Source organism: Globicephala melas, chromosome 8 (genome assembly GCF_963455315.2).
Source record: "Globicephala melas chromosome 8, mGloMel1.2, whole genome shotgun sequence".
In the NCBI taxonomy this organism is placed as follows: Eukaryota; Metazoa; Chordata; class Mammalia; order Artiodactyla; family Delphinidae; genus Globicephala; species Globicephala melas.
The window spans coordinates 51,078,992-51,098,235 of record NC_083321.1 but is presented as its reverse complement, the minus strand read 5'-3'; the positions used below and the strand labels follow the sequence as shown (position 1 = coordinate 51,098,235).

The window sequence follows — 19,244 nt, the reverse complement described above, 5'->3', positions numbered from 1 at the left end:
GCGCGCGCGCTCTGGCGCTGCCACCTCACTCGACAGCTCTGCCCGCCCTTAGCCTCTTCCGATTGGCTCAGCCCGTAAGTGACATCAGTGCTCCTTATTCTACCCCGTCAGCTCCCCCAGGCTCCACCCCACCATCTCCCGGCTTCTCCCGACGCGAAGGGAAACGTAACCTCCCCACGTCTCCTCTGCCTGGGCGGAGCCGGGAAAGCAGGCTAAACCAGGAAGGCGCTGGCTGTGGCGCGCACGCGCTCGCACGCACGCACGCACGCACGCACGCCGTGGCTGGCTGGGCGGCAGGCTCGCGCCCGGGCTCGCCCCGCGCTGCGCCGCGCCACAGGCTCGCGCACTCAGCAGGTTGGGCTGCGGTGGCTGCAGCTGTGGAGCTGGAACGCTACGTGTGAGAGGTCCCAGACACGTCTGCGGCTCCGGCTCCGCCACCCTCGCCTCAATCTCGGTGCCGGGTGCTGAGAGGGGAACAGCTCTAGCCTCGGGACCCCCGAGCACACCCCTGGCTGCTTCCGACACCGCCCTCCTTCCTTTCCCAGCTGCGGGCCTCGCTCGGTGCTAGGCGACTCCGAGTAGAGGCGGCGGCGACGGCTGCCTGTCTGTGAGAGGAGCCTTGTTCTCCAGCCTTGCTCCGCTGCCGGGCCCTGCAGGGGCCGAGAGAGCTCGGCGCCGACCCTTCCTCTATCCTCCCCGTGAACCGGTTGGAGCGGCGTCGGTCTGGGAGGTCTCTGGGCTGAGGCGGCGGCAGCTCCTCCGGCTCCATCATGTCCGCGGGCGGAGACTTCGGGAATCCGCTGAGGAAATTCAAGCTGGTGTTCCTGGGGGAGCAGAGCGGTGAGTGCGCGGCTCCCCCACTCCTGGCAGCTGGCAGTGGCTTCCCCGCACCGCCCCCAGTGCGGCCCTTCCGTCCGCGGAGGCTCCCTGCGGGCCTCACGGTCGCGCTTCCTTCCACCCCCTAGCCCTTGAGCCTGTTTGCCGACCCCTGTTAGCCACGCATTCCTCTTCGCCATGATCCGTCGATCGGATTCTGACCCTTCCGCCCCCCACTCCGCCCGCTCCTTTCCCCGCCGCCCGGCCCTCTCCCGTGGATCTGCCCTCCCCACTCCTCACCCCGCCCAGCCCCAGCCTCCTGTCCATCCCTTTCTTCCTCCGGTCTCCGTCGTCTCACCGACGCCAGCTCCCTTCCTTGAGCCCCACCCTTGTTCCTTGCTCTGATCCCAGTTGCTCAGCTCGATGAGGCCCACCTGGGAAGCCCCACTCCGGGGAACCGGCCCTCTTCAACCTTGCGCCGGGAGGGTGGGATCTGGGCGTTGTTTTCCCCAGAGGCTTGGCCCCGAGAAGCGCGGATCTTATGGAAGGCGGGGGGGGGGGGGGGGAGTCCTAGGAAATTCTTGGATTGTTTTCACCTAGGTGGGGAATGGGTCTGGGTTATAGAGGATACATATCTGAATTGGAGGCGACTTGATGGAATGGTTGGGGAGTGAGGGAGTGGCGGCGGCAGTAGCGGTTTTTGCCCCTTGGGTTAGGCTGTGGCCTGTTGGAAAACCTCGTTTTCTTCTCTTGACTTTCATCCCTGGCGATTCTTTTGGCTGTGTTCATGCTTTTCCAGTCTCTGCCAGATGCTATGTCATGATCGTTTTACTTGGAATTTTTCACATCTCACCTCTCCTTTTTCTGCTTCAACACGAAGCGCAGTGTCTGATTCTCCTCACGGCGGTGCAAACAGGAATTACTGGAGAAATGTTAATTCCATTTCTTCTTGAGTATTTTCCAATTATATATTCAGGATTCCTTAGGGAGAGAAGGCTTTAGAATAACGAACATCTTTGTTTTGTAGGGTTTCCTTTGCGGATAGGGAGTAACAGAGTAGAGAAGGGATAGATTGATCATCCAGTTATCTAAATTCGATTCGAATATGTAATACCATTTTGGCTAAATGATTCTTTTATGGTTAATATTCCATAGTATCTGATGAGTGAAATTATTATCTCATATACTTGGTCAGGCTCCTGCTGTCATTGTACTTTGTGTTAGGTATAAGCTTCTAATTTTCTGATGGTTGTCTCTAAAAATTACTTCTTGTGGTAATTCCAATTTTATGCTGTATTATGCAAACTTCACACTCTGTAGTTTAGAGATTATCATCCTCCATTATTTTTCTCACACTTTTCCTATCTTTAAAATTGAGACATTGAGAGATTAGTTCCGAGTCATCAGACATTGAGTTACATGATAGGTGTTTTAGGTTAGGCTATAGAAGACATTTATTTCTTTTGATTGGAAGGAAAATAACTGATATAAATTCAGAGCTCTTATTACTGCTCTTAACTATTTATACTAATTTGTGTGGCATTAAAGTAGGTTAATAATAGTTGCAAAATTGCTTCCAGTTAGACCTGATAAATTGTTTTTCTCCTTTCATACATAATCTTTTCTCCCTGCCCTCTTACCAAGTCTCCTCTTTGCTTTTTTTTGCTATACAGATATAAACTTGTTTCTTCAAGTGACTTAGTAAGACCTATGAGATTGATCCCTGTCCAGGTATTTTATGACAGTTTCAGGACAGTGACATACATAAAATACAGTCTATTGGTCATTATTGATAAATAGGATCTAAAGTGCTTATTGTGCACTCAGGGATGTTAATGCCTGCCTTACATTGTGATGCAGAGCTATTTAGTTTGCATGAAAAATCCATTAATCTCTGTCCTAGAAAGTTTTTAGTATGAATAGAAATCATAATTTAAGTATCTGCAGGTTTCCTTTGAATTTCTTGGGTATTTATATTCTAATTCACATTGCAGAGTTTTATGGCTTCTCATTTCTTAGTTTCTTCAAGTCTTTACTAACTCCCCTTCCTTCCACCATAATTCCTGAAGCCATCTTAGATTTTTTTTTAAGTAGACTTGATTTTTTAGAACAGTTTTAGATTTACAGAAAAATTAAGAAGATCATGCAGAGGTTTCCCATATAGCCCCACCCAATATCCCATATTATTAACATATTAGTAAGGTACATTTGTTACCATTAATGAAACAATATTGATACATTATTAACTAAAGTCTATAGTTTACCCAGATTTCCGTAATTTTTATCTTTTTCTGTTTCAGCATTCAATTCAGGATACCACACTACATTTGTTTGTCCTGTCTCCTTAGGCTTCTCAGTTTTTTTTAGTATTGTGTTTACATGCTTTTTAACTCTGTGGAACTGTGAGCTAAATTATCTTTTGAGGCTACTACATTGCTAAGTAATACCATCCAGTAGCTTTGGAAAGACGGATCTCTGTTTTCACAGGCAGTGTCTGTAGTTTTCTTATGCATTAGCAAAGGTCTGTAGAGTCAATGTCATCTTTTTTTCTTTTTTAAATTAATTTATTGATTTTTGGCTGAGTTGGGTCTTTGTTGCTACGCGGGCTTTCTCTAGTTGCGGCGAGCAGGGGCTACTCTTCATTGCGGTGCGCAGGCTTTCTCATTGCAGTGTCTTCTCTTGATGCGGAGCACTGGCTCTAGGTACACGGGCTTCAGTAGTTGTGGCTCATGGGCTGTAGAGCACAGGCTCAGTAGTTGTGGCGCATGGGCTTTGTTGCCCTTTGGCATGTGGGATCTTCCCGGACCAGGGCCTGAACCCGTGTGCCCTGCATTGGCAGGCGGATTCTTAACCACTGTGCCACCAGGGAAGCCCAGTCCATGTCATCTTGATTTAACTCTTAATGAATTTTTTATTTTTAGGTTTTAGAATTCTACAATTCAGCTTTCAAAGACTAATCTGTGGCAAAGCCTTGTTTGTTTCCTTAATGGCATTGACCACATTTCTATTTCTTACTTGTGTTTATGTTTGTCTGTTTCCCACAGCAGAATGCAGGTCCCATGAAGATTAAAAATTATTAATTTTTTTGTTCATTGTATCCCCAGTGCCTAGAATAGTGCCAGGCTTGTAGTGGATACTCAGAATGAATGATGGTTGAATCTAATAGTAACCAAAGCTAGTAGTCATCTTTGTTACGGTGAAGTCTACATTTTTTCCTTGCACATTTAATAGTTTAACAATAACTCTCTTTATTGGCCCCACATGCAGCTTGTGGGATCTTAGTTCCCCCACTAGGGATTGAACCTGGGCCCCGGCAGTGAAAGCGCTGAGTACTAACCACTGGACTGACGGGGAATTCCCAACAATAACATTTTATACTTACATTATTTGATTGTATATAGGGATACTCCAGATGCTCCAGAGCAGGGATTACAATAATTTATATATAACCTTTACGGTGTAACTAAAAAAAACCAAAAAAACAACTGACCAGAATTTTATACTTTTGTTTTTGAGTTGAACAAAATTAGTTTTGTTAAAGTTATTGTTAAATTATTTGCTATTAGTATAACACCTAAAAGTATGTCAAATGATTATTAAAGACATGTTCATGGAACAGATTTGAAGTTAGGTAGACTTTTTTATTTAGCTTTTCAAAAACAAGGTTCTGGGACCTCCCTGGCGGTCCAGTGGTTATGACTCCACGGTTCCACTGCAGTGGGTACCGGTTCGATCCCTGGTCGGGGAAATAAGATCCTGCATGCTGCATGACACAGCCAAAAAAAATAAGGTTCTGTATTCTATAATGAAGATGAAGTGTTTCAGTATATAAAGCCTCATATTGAATTAATGATATCAGTCTTGGTAATCTTCGTGTAAATTCTTAACAGTTTCTTTATATTTTAGTAGTATACATGCTTTAATAAAGAAATGTTGAAATACACAGCTTGAACCTGAAGTTTCTTTGAGCAACCTCTTTTGTTACCACCTTTGGCTATTGTCTTGAAATACAGAGGCAATTTTAGGAATGGTTTAGAGTAGAAGGTAATACTTACAAACAAATGTTATGAGTACAAATTAGGAAATGTAATTTCAAAAAGAAACACATACCTGGCCTGGTACTACTTATTTTTTCACTTTTTATTACCTTTTTTACATCAGTTCTTTTGAATTATAATGTGCTGTGTTGGGAAAAAGTGTCTTAATGTCAGAGACTAGGAACACTGAACAGTTTAGATTGGCTAGATCAGTGATCTTAAACTTTTTCTTCTCAAGAGCCTCTCAAGATGCTCTTACAAATTATTGAGGCTTCTAAAGAGCTGTTTATGTGGTTTATATCACTATTTACTGTGTTAAAAGTTAACTGAGAAAATTGTTTAATATTTAATTCATTTAAAAAGAGTAGTGTTAAATCCATTACATGTTGACATAATTTTAGTGAAAGAGAACTATTTTTCAAACAATAATTTAGTGAGGGAGTGGCATTGTTTTACATATTTGCAAATCTCTGTAATGTCTGATGTATTAAAAGTCATCTGCTTCTCACAGCTGCTTCTGCATTCAGTCTCTTGTAATATCACACATCACATAGGCTCTGGAAACTCCACTATACACTCATGAGAGAACAAAAGTGAAAAAAGCCAAATAACATCTTGATATTATGAAAGTGGTTTTGACCCTCAGGAGAGTAGTGGCCCAGCCAAAGGGTCCTGGGGATCCTGGGAGTTGGTGGGCTGCATTTTGAGATCTGCTAGTTTCTAGATGATATTAAGCCATTTGTATCTTGTAGCTTCATATTGCATTTATTTATTTTTTTAACATTTATTATTTTTGGCTGCGTTGGGTTAGTTGCAGTGCTTGGGCTCTTCATTGTGGTGCATGGGCTTAGTTGCCTCTGGGATCTTAGTTCCCCAACCGGGGTTCGAACCCACGTCCCCGGCGTTGGAAGGTGGATTCTTAACCACTGGACCACCAGGGAAGTTGCCATATTGCATTTAGAACAGTCAAAAGGAGTTTATTCCATATCTTGTTTTGAAGTCTTAAAACTAATCAGTACAGCTAGTGATTACGAGCACAGAGTCTGGGTTTTATATTTTAGCCCTGCTCACTGACCTTGGGCAGATTATTGACTTCTTTATGCTTTAACTTCCTTATCTATAAAATAAATAATAGGACCTATCATATAGCGCTATTGTGAAGATTAAATTAGTTAATAAATGTAAAGCATTTAGAAGAGTGCCTGGCACATGTCTACTGAAAACTCCTACTCTGTCAATTATCAATAGTTTGATAGAGCCTACTCTTAAGAAATATACATTTCATCATGGAAGAAACATATAATACCTAATACAATATAGTGCAATGAGTGCAGCTGCTTTGAAAAGTACAGTTAAAAGATACAGAGAAGTGACAGGGGAGCATGGAGTTTCAGGGAAGGTATTGATACATTATAAATATGACTGACTAAAAGTTTAAGGATCTTCTAGTTGAAATTCTTGAATTAGAGCATTCCAAAGTTGGAGACTTGAAGAAGTCACCCAATCCATTTCTCTTAGGGCTTTAAACTGGATTGCTATTTTTCCCCTCTAACTTTATTTTTAACAGTTAACACAATCACATAGTTCACAAATCAAAATTATGTAAAAAGATATACTTTCAGAAAACTTACTGCTACCCCTGTTCCTGTGACCTCATTCCCCACCCCCTCCTCTATTAGTAATTATATATATATACCATTATGTATATTCTGGGATTTCTTTATGCAGACACAAGCAAATATGAATACAATTTTTATTCTTCCTTACATACGAGGTATCAGATTTTATTCTGCATCTTGCCTTTTTTCGCTTAACAATAATTCCTAGAGATGTTTTCACATTAGTACTTAGAGCACTTTCCCATTCTGTTGTTTTGTTTCTAAATACAATTTTTTTCATTTAGAATAGTTTTAGATACACAGAAAAATTGCAGAGATAATACGGAATTCCTGTATACTCTACACCAGTTTCCTCTGTAATTAACAGCTCATGTGTACATTTTTCACAACTAATGTACCAATATTGATACATTATTATTAACCAAAGTCCATATTTTATTTCGATTTCTTTAGTTTTTTTCCTAATGTCTTTTTTCTGTTCCAGGATCCCATCTAGGATACTACATTTGATTTAGTTGTTAGAGCTCCTTAGGCTGTTCTTGTCTGTGACAGTTAAACTGGACCACTCTTTTTTGTTTGTTTGTTTGTTTGTTTTTTGCGATACGTGGGCCTCTCACTGTTGTGTGGCCTCTCCCATTGCGGAGCACAGGCTCCAGGACGCGCAGGCTCAGCGGCCATAGCTCACGGGCCCGGCCGCTCTGCGGCATGTGGGATCTTCCCAGACCGGGGCACGAACCCGTGTCCCCTGCATTGGCAGGCGGACTCTCAACCGCTGCACCACCAGGGGAGCCCTGGACCACTCTTAAATTACTTCATTCTAAGAGATCTCCAGGAGAACATGTTTTGTAATTTTTAGTATTAAACTTCCCTGTTCTGAAATTCTCAAATCTATTCCCTTACTATTGTAGTTGTTTTTTCTTCTTAGGGAGGCAATATATACTGATAAAGACAGCTCTAGAGACAGTTATACTTTGGTTCTAATCTTGAAGCCCGTGTTTACAGTGTGATCTTGGACAGTTTATTTAACCTTTCTAAATTCTTTTCATTTCTGATATGCAGTACTAACCTAGCAGTGTTGTTTTCCCCATTCTCTAAATATAGATATTATACATTTTGGTTAGATCAGTATTTAATCTTCACATTATTGTTATTAGGTAATGGTATTCACAGCTGAGCTGTGTAGTATACTGATTTATTGTACTATATTTCATATATTTTTTTTGTTTTCCTTTGTGTCACTATTTGACTTGCTTTTTTCTTAATTATCCCCAAACTCTTTACCAGTAGTGTAGATCTCAGTTATTTGAATGCATCAGGTTTGCCTGGGACATCTCTCCCAGAACCTTCTGACCTTGAGGGTAACTATTGTATAATAGTTACCCTCCAGAATTGATGTACAACTGTCAATGTGTGATCTCCTTTACTTTCATTTTGAGGGTTTCCTTCTCTCTTGTGTTGGATGGATCCCTTGTTTCTCAGATTACTTTTTTCTTCTTTGTTTTACTCATTACGTTGAATGTATCCACCAGTAAGTAGCTTCCTAATAAAGGGAACATGGGAGGAAGTTTTTTGAGACCTTGCATGTCTGAAAATGTGTTTGTACAACCTTTACACTGAAGTTTGGTGGAGTTTAGAGATTTGGGTTGGATATATTCTTCCTTCAGAAATTTGATGACATATATTGCCTTGTAGAGTCTAGTATTGCCATTTATGACTCTTGGTGTTTTGATCTTTCATAATGATGTGTTTATTTTCATTTTATGTGCTGAGTAATAGGTATAAGTATTTTCAAACTGGAAACTTAAGTTGTTTATTTTCAGGAAATTTTCTTGACTTAACTAGTATGATATTCACCTCTCCATTTTCAGTTCTCTCTGGAATTCTTATTAGACCTCCTGGATTGATCCTCTAGTTGTATCTTATCTTGCCCCTTTTTCATTTATTTGTTTCTGTTTTAATTCTTAAAAAATTTTCTCAACTTTCTTTTACCCTATTACGTTTTATTTCTGCTATCGTTTTAATTTCAAAGAGCTCTTTGTTTTCTGATTGTTTCTGTCTATAACATCTTTTTGATTCTAGTATCTTCTCTTGTTAAAATTTTTTTTAATTGAAGTATAGTTGATTTTCAACATTGTGATAATTTCTGCTGTATCTCTTGTCATTTTGAGGATATTAAAGAGATATATGGCTTTCTTTTCAATACTCAGTTTTTTGTAAATTGCTTTTCACTTATGTTTATTCTAGTTTCTCTATTTCTTGTTTGATGTGGTCCTCAAAGAACTAGTATTCTTAACTGTCTCCTTTTGTTTAAGAGTTGAGCACTAAAAATTTGATTTTAAGCTCTTTTGTGGGTTTATTGGGCTTCTCTGTAGGACAGTCTGGCTGAGTTCTTTTTGGGGGAAGAAGTCTCTGATGTTAGCTCTTTTAAGTCTTTTTGCCAGTCACATTTCCTTTTTTTTAAAATTAATTTTAATTTTTGGCTGCTTTGGGTCTTCATTGCTGCACGCAGGCTTTCTCTAGTTGCGGGGAGCGGGGGCTACTCTTGTTGCGTTGTGCGGGTTTCTCATTGCGGTGGCTTCTCTTGTTGCACAGCACGGGCTCTAGGCGCATGGGCTTCAGTAGTTGTAGCACGCAGGCTTCAGTAGTTGTAGCTTGCAGGCTCTAGAGCTCAGGCTCAGGAGTTGTGGCGCAGGGGCTTAGTTGCTCTGCGGCATGTAGGATCTTCCCAGACCAGGGCTTGAACCCATGTCCCCTGCATTAGCAGGTGGATTCTTAACCACTGCACCACCAGGGAAGTCCCGCCAGTCACATTTCTTAAAGAAGAGTTGTCCAGTGTCCTGCTGGAGAGGATAATATTGGTTGCCAGCTTTCTTGGAGCTGAATGGAGACAGGGTTTGAAGATAACATTAGAGTATATGAATTTAATTTACTTTGTTTTTTTTTTTTTTGTGGTACGCGGGCCTCTCACCGTTGCCTCTCCCACTGCGGAGCACAGGCTCAGCGGCCATGGCTCACGGGCCCAGGCGCTCCGCGGCATGTGGGATCCTCCCGGACTGGGGCACGAACCTGTGTCCCCTGCATCGGCAGGCGGACTCTCAACCACTATGCCACCAGAGAAGCCCTACTTTGTTTTTAATACAGTTTGTACTTCAGACTTCGCTTGACTCTTGTATTCACCAGTCCAGAAACCCTCTATTTTCCTTTCTCATAGCATAATCTATAATCTTCTGATGAAGTGGGAGAGGAACCTGGCTGTGTGGAATAGAGGAGGGGATGTGAGGGTGTCAGTCTCCCTTTTAAACAGATTTTCATCCATTTCTTTCATTTTTAGCACCACCTTTACCCTTATTTCTAGATGTACTTGGTGCCTACATTGGGGGGGTTCTCTGGCACAAATCAGATTGTTTCTCAGCTTTCCCCATTGTCAGTTTAAAATTGATCTTTATAGAATCTATTAGGTCAGGTACCACTTTGCATTTGCTTTCTAGCTTCTAACTGATTTTCTGAGAATCAACACATTTCGACATTTAGAATTGCTTAGGGTTTTCAGTTTCTGTTCTTTATTTTTCTCTTTTTTAAAAATAAATTTATTTATTTTATTTATTTTTGTCTGCACTGGGTCTCCGTTGCTGCGTGAGGGCGTTCTCTAGTTGCAGTGAGTGGGAGCTACTCATCGTTGTGGTGCACGTGCTTCTCATTGCAGGGGCTTCTCTTGTTGCAAAGCACGGGCTCTAGGTGCGTGGGCTTCAGTAGTTGTGGCACGCGGGCTCAGTAGTTGTGGCTTGCGGGCTCTAGAGCACAGGCTCAGTAGTTGTAGTGCGCGGGCTGAGTTGCTCCATGGCACGTGGGATCTTCCTGGACCAGGGCTCGAACCCGTGTCCCCTGCATTGGCAGGCGGATTCTTAACCACTGCACCACCAGGGAAGTCCCTCCTCTTCTTTTTTAAAAGTACATTTTATAAAATTAAAACCAACTCATTTATATCCATGTTTATAGCAGCATTATTCACAGGAGCCAAAAGGTAGAAGCAATCCAAGTGTTCATCCATGGATGAATGGGTAGACAAAACATGGTTCTGTGTATACATACAATGAAAACTGATTCAGCCTTAAAAAGGAAGAAAATTCTGACACATGCTTTAACATGGATGAACCTTGGACATTATGCTAAGTGAAATAAGCCAATCACAAAGGGACAAATACTGTATGATTTTTTAAATTAACTGATAATAAGCATTACTGTTATCTCAACCTGCCATTGTGAGATTGCATAAAACCTTGCCCATACACCCCGCATAGACTTCTCTTTGAGATGAAGTCCAAGCTCTTCTGCCCTAGTCAGACCCTTTCAGAGTCTGGATTCTACCTTCCTATCTCTAACCTTATTGCTAGAACTCATCTTTACCTATTACTGTTAGACAGGTTTTTGTTTTTTTTTTTTAAGTTAAAAAAAATCATCATTAAGGTGTTACGTGCTGTACAGAACACACATCTTTGCATTTTAAGTTTTCTGTTCTAAGAATCATAGAATCTTACAGGTCATTTATCTATTTAATAGATGTCCACTGTGTGCCAAGCATAGAGCTAGGTCCCGGGAAATGTAGTTTTTAACAGATCAGGTATAATCTCTGTTCTCTTCTTGTTTATGGTCTAGCAGGGAGCAGTAAAGTAGATTTAAATCTTTATATTTGTACCTTCCAACCTCTGTTCTTGGACCTCCCCTCCAATCCATCCTCCACATTGATATCAGAGTGAACTTTATAAAAATGTAAATCAGAGTAACTTCTTACTAAAAACAAAAACATCTTGACTGTGCTTAAAGCCACAGAATAGTACACTTAAAAATGGTTAAAATGGTAAATCTTATGGTATAGTTTATCACAATAAAATTTTTAAAAAATTGTAAAAACTCAAAAAAATCCCCACCTTTGCAGTTTTTGGGGGGTTTTTTTGCTTTTGTTTAAATCACTCTTAGAATAAGATCTTTCCAAATGATCTACATTGCTCACACTGAATTTTTTGGCTCCTCCCCATCCGTCCATTCTTGAGCATATCTCCCACCATCTCTCTCTGTTTCAGCCATACTGACCTTTTTTTTTTTTTTTTTTTTTTTTTGCTGTACGCGGGCCTTTCACTGTTGGGGCCTCTCCCGTTGCGGAGCACAGGCTCCGGACGCACAGGCTCAGTGGCCATGGCTCACGGGCCTAGCCGCTCCGCGGCATGTGGGATCTTCCCAGACCGGGGCACGAACCCGTGTCCCCTGCATTGGCAGGCAGACTCTCAACCACTGCGCCACCAGGGAAGCCCCATACTGACCTTTTTTAAGTTATAACTCTTAACCAATCTCCATCTTGTTATATATTCCCTCTTCCCCTTTGTCAGATTAACTCCAGCTTATCCTTTAGCTTCAAGAAACTTCTTCAAGGCTTTGCTGACTTCCTCAGAGTGGTTTAGTTTCCCATTCTTTATAGCCCGTCAACACTGTCCTTCTCCTTGCTGCCTTTAATACAGTTGTAATTATTTGTCTGTTAAAATTTCTGTTTTCCATTTGTTCTGTAAGTTCCACAGAGGTAGCATTCATGAATTTATTGTTCATTGCTGTATTCTAAGCACCATTGCATAGTGCTTGGCATATAGCGGGAGCTCACTAAATATTTTCAAATAAGTGAATGATTTCTGATTTTTACCATACTTAGTTTCAGAAAGGCTTTGAGGTAGCTTGCTACCTCAAAAATACGCATAAAAGAGGATAATTAAAAGAAAAACAGAATAAGACAAAAAAACCTAACGTAGGAGAAAGGTTTGATATGCCAAGTATCTGGTATGAATCTGAAGAGTCAGTGGCTCAAGATGAGGAAAATGATAACTCGGAAAAGGCTATTGGATTTATCAAGAACTAATTGCTAATTTTAAAAAAGTGGTCTCAGTAGAGTTTTGGAGAGTCAAGAAGTCAGTCGTTGTAAATGGCATATTTGAAGAGTGAGTGTGATTTAACCAAATATGTTTTTGGGTTCTTAAAGTATTATTTAACCCCTTTATTATGGGAAAATTTAAACATATAAAAAGGTACAGAGAATAGTGTCATGAACCCCCATAAACTCGTACTCAGCTTCAACAATTATCCCCCACATACCAGAGTGAGTTGAAGAAAATCCCGTATATCCTATCATCGCAAATATTTTTGTATGATTGCTAAAAGATGAGAACTTTCTTATTGGTATATTCTTGACATTCATGGATATAGTTGCCCACAGAGGCCTTTATTTTTGGGATACTTTGCATTACATGGTTTGAGACTTAACATTTTAGGATGTCTAAATCTTTGCTATCAAATTGAACTTTCTCTGATGGAGGAACTGTCCCATATTTGTGCTGTTTAATATGGTGATGGCTACAGTGACTGAGAACTGATTTCAAAATTTTATTTCACTTTAATTTCAGTAGTCTCATGTGGCTAATTAACCCTTTATCTGTCTTTAACCATCCTCTTAAAACTGAAGAATATCCCTTTCAGAAATCTGTGCATGTGTACTTTAAATTATCTACATAATCAAGGTGAGTTAAGTTGATTATAATAGGGAAATAGAGCATGTGATGACTCATGAATTTAGACAGATTTTAGGCCACCTCTGGACTAAAGATATTTTGATCTGTAGTACTTAAGGCTGCATAAAATCCATTCTTAGATCTTTTAAATCTCTGTCCTTGGTGTCTAGCATAATGTCCTTCATACAGGCAACCATAAAATATTGAATCTGTCCAGTCATTAGGAATCTGAGTAAACAGGTCTTTCTTCTTTAAGCAGGTGACAGAAGCACTAATATATTGACATTAAGTAAATAGGACAAAACTAGATGGCTATTGAAGTTACTAATTTGCAAACCTTTTATGTTTGTTTATCAAGTTGTTTAATATGGAATGTTTCTTTCCTTTGGCCTGTGAAACTTCTATAGTTAATGTGATATGGGGGAAAAGTTATGGGGCAGGAGTTAGGGATACTGAACTGTGGTCTTTGCTCCGCCACCTTATACATTATGAGCCCTTAAAGCGTTCATTTTAACCTCTCTAGGTAAAATGAGAAGAATCTACCCATATAATATGGCCTGCATAGATGGTCCTCTGTAGGCTCCACCCAGGGACTTACTGTCAGCACCCTCTCATATATTCCTACCTATTTAATGCTCTCAGAGCTTTCAGAAATTGAGAGTAGTTCCTCTTCACAGAAAGACTGAGTACGTTTAGTTTTATTTATTTATTTATTTAAAATTTTATTTATTTATTTTTGGCTCTGTTGGGTCTTCATCGCTGCTCACGGGCTTTCTCTAGTTGCAGCGAGCGGGGGCTGCTCTTCATTGCGGTGCGTGGCCTTCTCATTGCGGTGGCTTCTCTTGTTGCAGAGCACGGGCTCTACACACGTGGGCTTCAGTAGTTGTGGCATGAGGGCTCAGTAGTTGTGGCTCACGGGCTCTAGAGCACAGGCTCAGTAGTTGTGGCTCATGGGCTTAGTTAGTTGCTCCGTGGCATGTGGGATCTTCCCAGACCAGGGATCGAACCCGTGTCCCCTGCATTGGCAGGTAGATCCTTAACCACTGCACCACCAGAGAAGCCCCCCCTTTTTAAAAAAAATATTATTTATTTATTTTTGGCTGCATTGGGACATTTAGTTTTAAATAAAGCATTCCTTTTGTTCTTTCAAAATTCTTTAGTTGAACTTTCCTCTCCAAAATATTGTACATTTGTTTTCAAAACCTCTGATACTGCAATAATTAGTCTTCTATGTGAAAACAATCTAAATAGTTATTTCAACCTCAGTCTGATTGATATTATTCTAAATACTGTGATGATTTATTTTTATTTTTCAGAATTTTTTCATTTGTGCCTGGTTATGGCTTGAAGTGTGTTCTTCCCAAATTCGTATGTTGAAGTTTAACCTCTAGTACCTCAGATGCAACTGGTTAAGGTGAGGTCCTCCTGGGGTAGGATGGGCCACTATACAGTATGACTCGTGTCCTTAAAAAAAGGGGAAATTTGGACACAGATATATACAGAGAGAATGCCGTCTGAAGGTGAAGGCAGAGATCAGGGTGATGCTTCTGTACACCAAGGGATGCCAAGGACTGCCAGCAAACCACCAGAAGCTAGGGAAGAGGCTTGGAACAGATTCTTTTCACAGCCCTCAGAAGGAACTAACTCAGCCAACACCTTGATTTTGGATTGTAGCCTCCAGAACTGTGAGACAATAAATTTCTGTTGTTTAAACCAGTTTGTGGTACTTTGTTACAGCAGCTCTAGCAGACTAATACAGTGCTTAATATCACTTTGCAACCAAATATAGAAATATAGCACCTCCTGACAGCTGTAATGGTTAATGTGTATTTCCTGTCAAACTGTCAATACTAGATATCAATTGACATTTGATTACTTAGTACAGATCAGACCCTGTTGTAAGTACTTTACAGTCTTAGCTAGTTTAACCCTTAAAACCAACCCCGTGAGATCTTTGGAGAAGTGGTTGATTTCAGGGCTGGGGCAGGGAAAATACAAAATAAGCTGGAGAGTATTCTGGTGCCAGAAAATAAGGAAGTGTTTATGAAAGGATGGGGGACATGTTGAAAGGGCACAGGAGCCAATGTGAAAGAGCGCCCAACAAGGAAAGTTGGAAATTTTCGAGCAACAAAATAAATAATGGTGATATTGGATTATAACCCACATAATTAAGATATTTATGAATACTTATTTAAATAAATAAATAGATAAGAAAGGACTGCTCTTATAGTAAATAGAATGAGGGAAATAGAAAATCACCGTTGGAATACCACAGTGCTAATTGCTACAGGCGAGATCCATTTGATGAATGCTAAAATTAGAGGGCAAAATTTTGCGAAGACACAGGATATTTGAATAATCTCAAAGTATATTCCTCAAGATATTTATTATTTACAAGGGGAAAAACAGTAACTTATGGTAAAGAAACTCTGTGGAGATTGCCATAATCAAGTGATCAAGGTTAACATCACTAGGAATAAGACATTAATATGACATCATGTATTTATTTTATGATGCACTGAGAAAGGCACATCAGTTCTGTGGTGGTCTTGTCAAAAATGTATGACCTCGGGCTTCCCTGGTGGCGCAGCGGTTGAGAGTCCGCCTGCCGATGCAGGGGACACGGGTTCGTGCCCCGGTCCGGGAGGATCCCACATGCCGCGGAGCGGCTGAGCCTGTGCGTCCGGAGCCTGTGCTCCGCAATGGGAGAGGCCACAACAATGAGAGGCCCGCGTACCGCAAAAAAAAAAAAAAAAAAAAAAATGTATGACCTCATTCTAATGCGAAAACATTAGACAAATCTAAATTGAGGGACATTACACAAAATAACTGACCAGTTTTCTTTACAAGTGTCAAGGTCGTAAAAACAGGAAAGACAGGAAATGTCACTGATGAGAGGAGACTAAGGAAGTTTGTAACTTTTCTGTAAAATAAAAAGTTGACATAGAAAACAAACTTATGGTTACCAAGGGGGAAAGGTGGGGAGGGATCATTTAGGAGTTTGGGAATAGAAGATACAAACTACTATATATAAAATAGATAAACAGCAAGGTCCTATGGTATAGCACAGGGAACTATATTCAATATCTTGTAATAAGCTATAATGGAAAAGAATATAACAACTAAATACATATATATATATATATATATATATAAAACAATCACTTTGCTGTATACCAGAAACTAACACAACATTGAAATCAAATATATTTCAGTGAAAAAAAGTTGAAATATTCCTATAAGATAGGTACTACTGTTATTCTTATTTTACCATGAGGAAATTCAGGCACAGATAGGTTAAATAACTTGTCTCAGTAGTATATACAGTTAGTAACTGGCTAAACTTGGGTTTCAGCTCAACAGCCTGGTTCTAGAGCTCCACTACTAAGACACTAAACTATACAACCTTTCCTTGATAAATTTTGTATAGGTAGAAGGTGTGCAGGAAGTAAGGATACTTTGGCGTTCCCAAAACCATGAGTGAAAAAACTGTAATCATCTCTGGAAGGTTGAGCTACATGAACTAAATGTTAGATAAGATTAAGTGTTTCTCAGGTATTTTGCTGTATTGGACTTTTGTAATTTATATGAAAAATTCTTAATACATGTAACTTACAGTTAAGTAGAGAGTAAGATAAACAAATTAGTTTTAAAATTCAGTGGCTTTGAGGACTTCCTTGGTGGCTCAGTGGTTAAGAATCCACCTGCCAATGCAGGGGCACAGGTTCGATCCCTGGTCCAGGAAGATCCCACATGCCGTGGAGCAACTAAACCTGTGCGCCACAACTACTGAGCCTGTGCTCTAGAGCCCGTGAGCCACAACAACTGAGCCCATGTGCCACAACTACAGAAGCCCACGCTCCTAGAGCCCGTGCTCTGCAACAAGAGAAGCCACCGCAATGAGAAACCCACACACCACAGCGAAGAGTAGCCCCTGCTCGCCACAACTAGAGAAAAGCTGTGTGCAGCAACAAAGACCCTACGCAGCCAAAAATAAATTAATTAATTACAAAAAAGACAGTTTAAAAATTCAATGGCTTTAATAAAATTTGCTTTGTCAATGATTGTGTTACTGGCTGACACTTAATAAGAAGTAATAAGAATCACTTCATGTTGCTTATACACAAGGAAAATCATAGGTTTGTTTAATCATGGAATTAAAATGTGACATTCAAATGAGAATTGTCCAGTCACATCAAGAAGGCAAAAGTACAACTGAAAAAAGTCTTTGGATTTGTAATATCTTACAGAAAAGATAATAGCTTGTTAATTTGCAATTCTAAGATCTGAACAATAAGAGAGGCTTAAGCTGAAACATAGTGAATTTTTTTTAACATCTTTATTGGAGTATAATTGCTTTACAGTGGTGTGTTAGTTTCTGCTGTATAACAAAATAAATCAGCTATACGTATACATATATCCCCGTATCTCCTCCCTCTTGCATCTCCCTCCCTATCCCACCCCTCTAGATGGACACAAAGCACTGAGCTGATCTCCCTGTGCTATGAAACATAGTGAATTTAAGTCATATATATGGAAGAATTTCCTGACTAAAAAGGTTGTAGAAATATTAAGAGTGGGTTATGAAATCACCTGGAGATATTTCCTTTTTTAAACAGAGAAGTGATTTCTTGGAAGAGCTAGGCATACTCAGAACAAGGAGTATACCTACAATACTTAACAGATTTCTATTTTGTGTTGTATAGAACCATATTTGTTGATAATTAAATATTCTTGTTAGTTTTAGTTGGTCTTCCTTGCCTCAATATATGCTTCCTTTTATCAGAACTTCTTGATGACTGACTGAATAAATTTATATAATACAGAATAAATTATATGGCATGGGTTGGGAGTGGGATAGGAAGAAAAGTATTAGAACATAATGCTGTATGAAGTTTTGTGTGTATGGTGGCACAGGAGTATTAAGGACAAATGTTAAAATATTGTTGGAAGAAAAATGAATAGCCACAGTGTTCAGGATAAGATTAGTTAGGCTTTGATTGAAATGATCATTTAAATTGCCTTTGTATAGGAGGATATAAAGAATGTACTGTTACGGATTTTGAAAACTATTTTGGAGAAATAAGCTTAGCTGAAGAGATTTGAATGAGTACAGAAGAAATGCAAATACAGAAGGAATGCTGTTTTAAAATTAGATATGTCTAATCTTTCTATGAAAAGGAGCTATTTTAATTTCCGGAAACTAAATAGCTTCCAGAAGCTATTGATCATAAATGGGTAGTAATATATGAAAGGGTGCTAAAATATGTCTTTGGACAATGTAAAAGAGCCACCTAAGTGGACTATAAGTGGACTATACTCTTTCTCTGGAGTTTTGGGTTACCCTCAATACAAGGAAGATACAACAACTTGAATGCTGACCAGATGAGAGAGACATTGAGATCCTGATCTACTATTTGGAGATTCTGTCTTTTTTTTTTTAATTCATTCATGCATGCATGCATGTATGCTGTGGGTCTTAGTTGCGGCCCACGGGATCTTTTTTTTTTAGTTGCGGCATGTGGACTTTGGGGCATGCATGCGGGATCTAGTTCCCCAACCAGGGATCGAACCCCGGCCCCCTGCATTGGGAGTGCAAAGTCTTACTCACTGGAACACCAGGGAAGTCCCTGGAGATTCTGTCTTCAAAACGAAACAAAACAAAAACTACCTTGAACTAAAATATTAAAGAATTTATCCTCTATACCTAAATGTTATATACTTGTATTGTAAGGTATATGTATTGCCAGTTTTAAACCCCATGAGAGCAAAGACTTTATTTATTGTAATTTTTTAAAAATTGGTATGCTGGGGCTTCCCTGGTGGTGCAGTGGTTGAGAGTCCGCCTGCCGATGCAGGGGACACGGGTTCGTGTCCCGGTCTGGGAAGATCCCACATGCCGCGGAGAGGCTGGGCCCGAGAGCCATGGCCGCTGAACCTGCGCGTCCGGAGCTTGTGCTCTGCAGCAGGAGAGGCCACAACAGTGAGAGGCCCGTGTACCGCAAAAAAAAAAAAAAAAATTGGTATGCTGGAAAATGTGTTTTACTAGAGTTGAAGGGAGGGTATTTTCGAGCTTTGTTTTTCTTTCTTGGGTTTTTAGTTTTGATTACTTCATTATTGTATTATTGAGAAATGTTTTTCCAAAGTCAAAACTTATTTGCTTAAATTTTGCTGTAGAAAAGTTAAGGTGCATATTAAAGGAACTACACTCACAGTTCAGAGAAAGA

The 19,244-nt window shown here is 40.1% G+C and overlaps 1 protein-coding gene across 2 annotated transcripts in view; it reads left to right on the top strand.

Moving 5' to 3' along the window:
- Window positions 1–283: 283 nt before the first annotated feature.
- The window catches only part of RAB6A (RAB6A, member RAS oncogene family), a 66,669-nt gene continuing 47,708 nt past the window's right edge, over window positions 284–19,244 (top strand). The window contains exon 1 of one of the 2 annotated variants that reach the window (XM_030836127.3): window positions 284–840. In XM_030836127.3, coding sequence (XP_030691987.1) covers window positions 771–840 — 70 coding nt within the window. In that variant the 5' untranslated portion in view covers window positions 284–770. The remainder of the gene's footprint in view (window positions 841–19,244) is intronic. The other variant, XM_030836125.3, reaches the window with a different exon arrangement.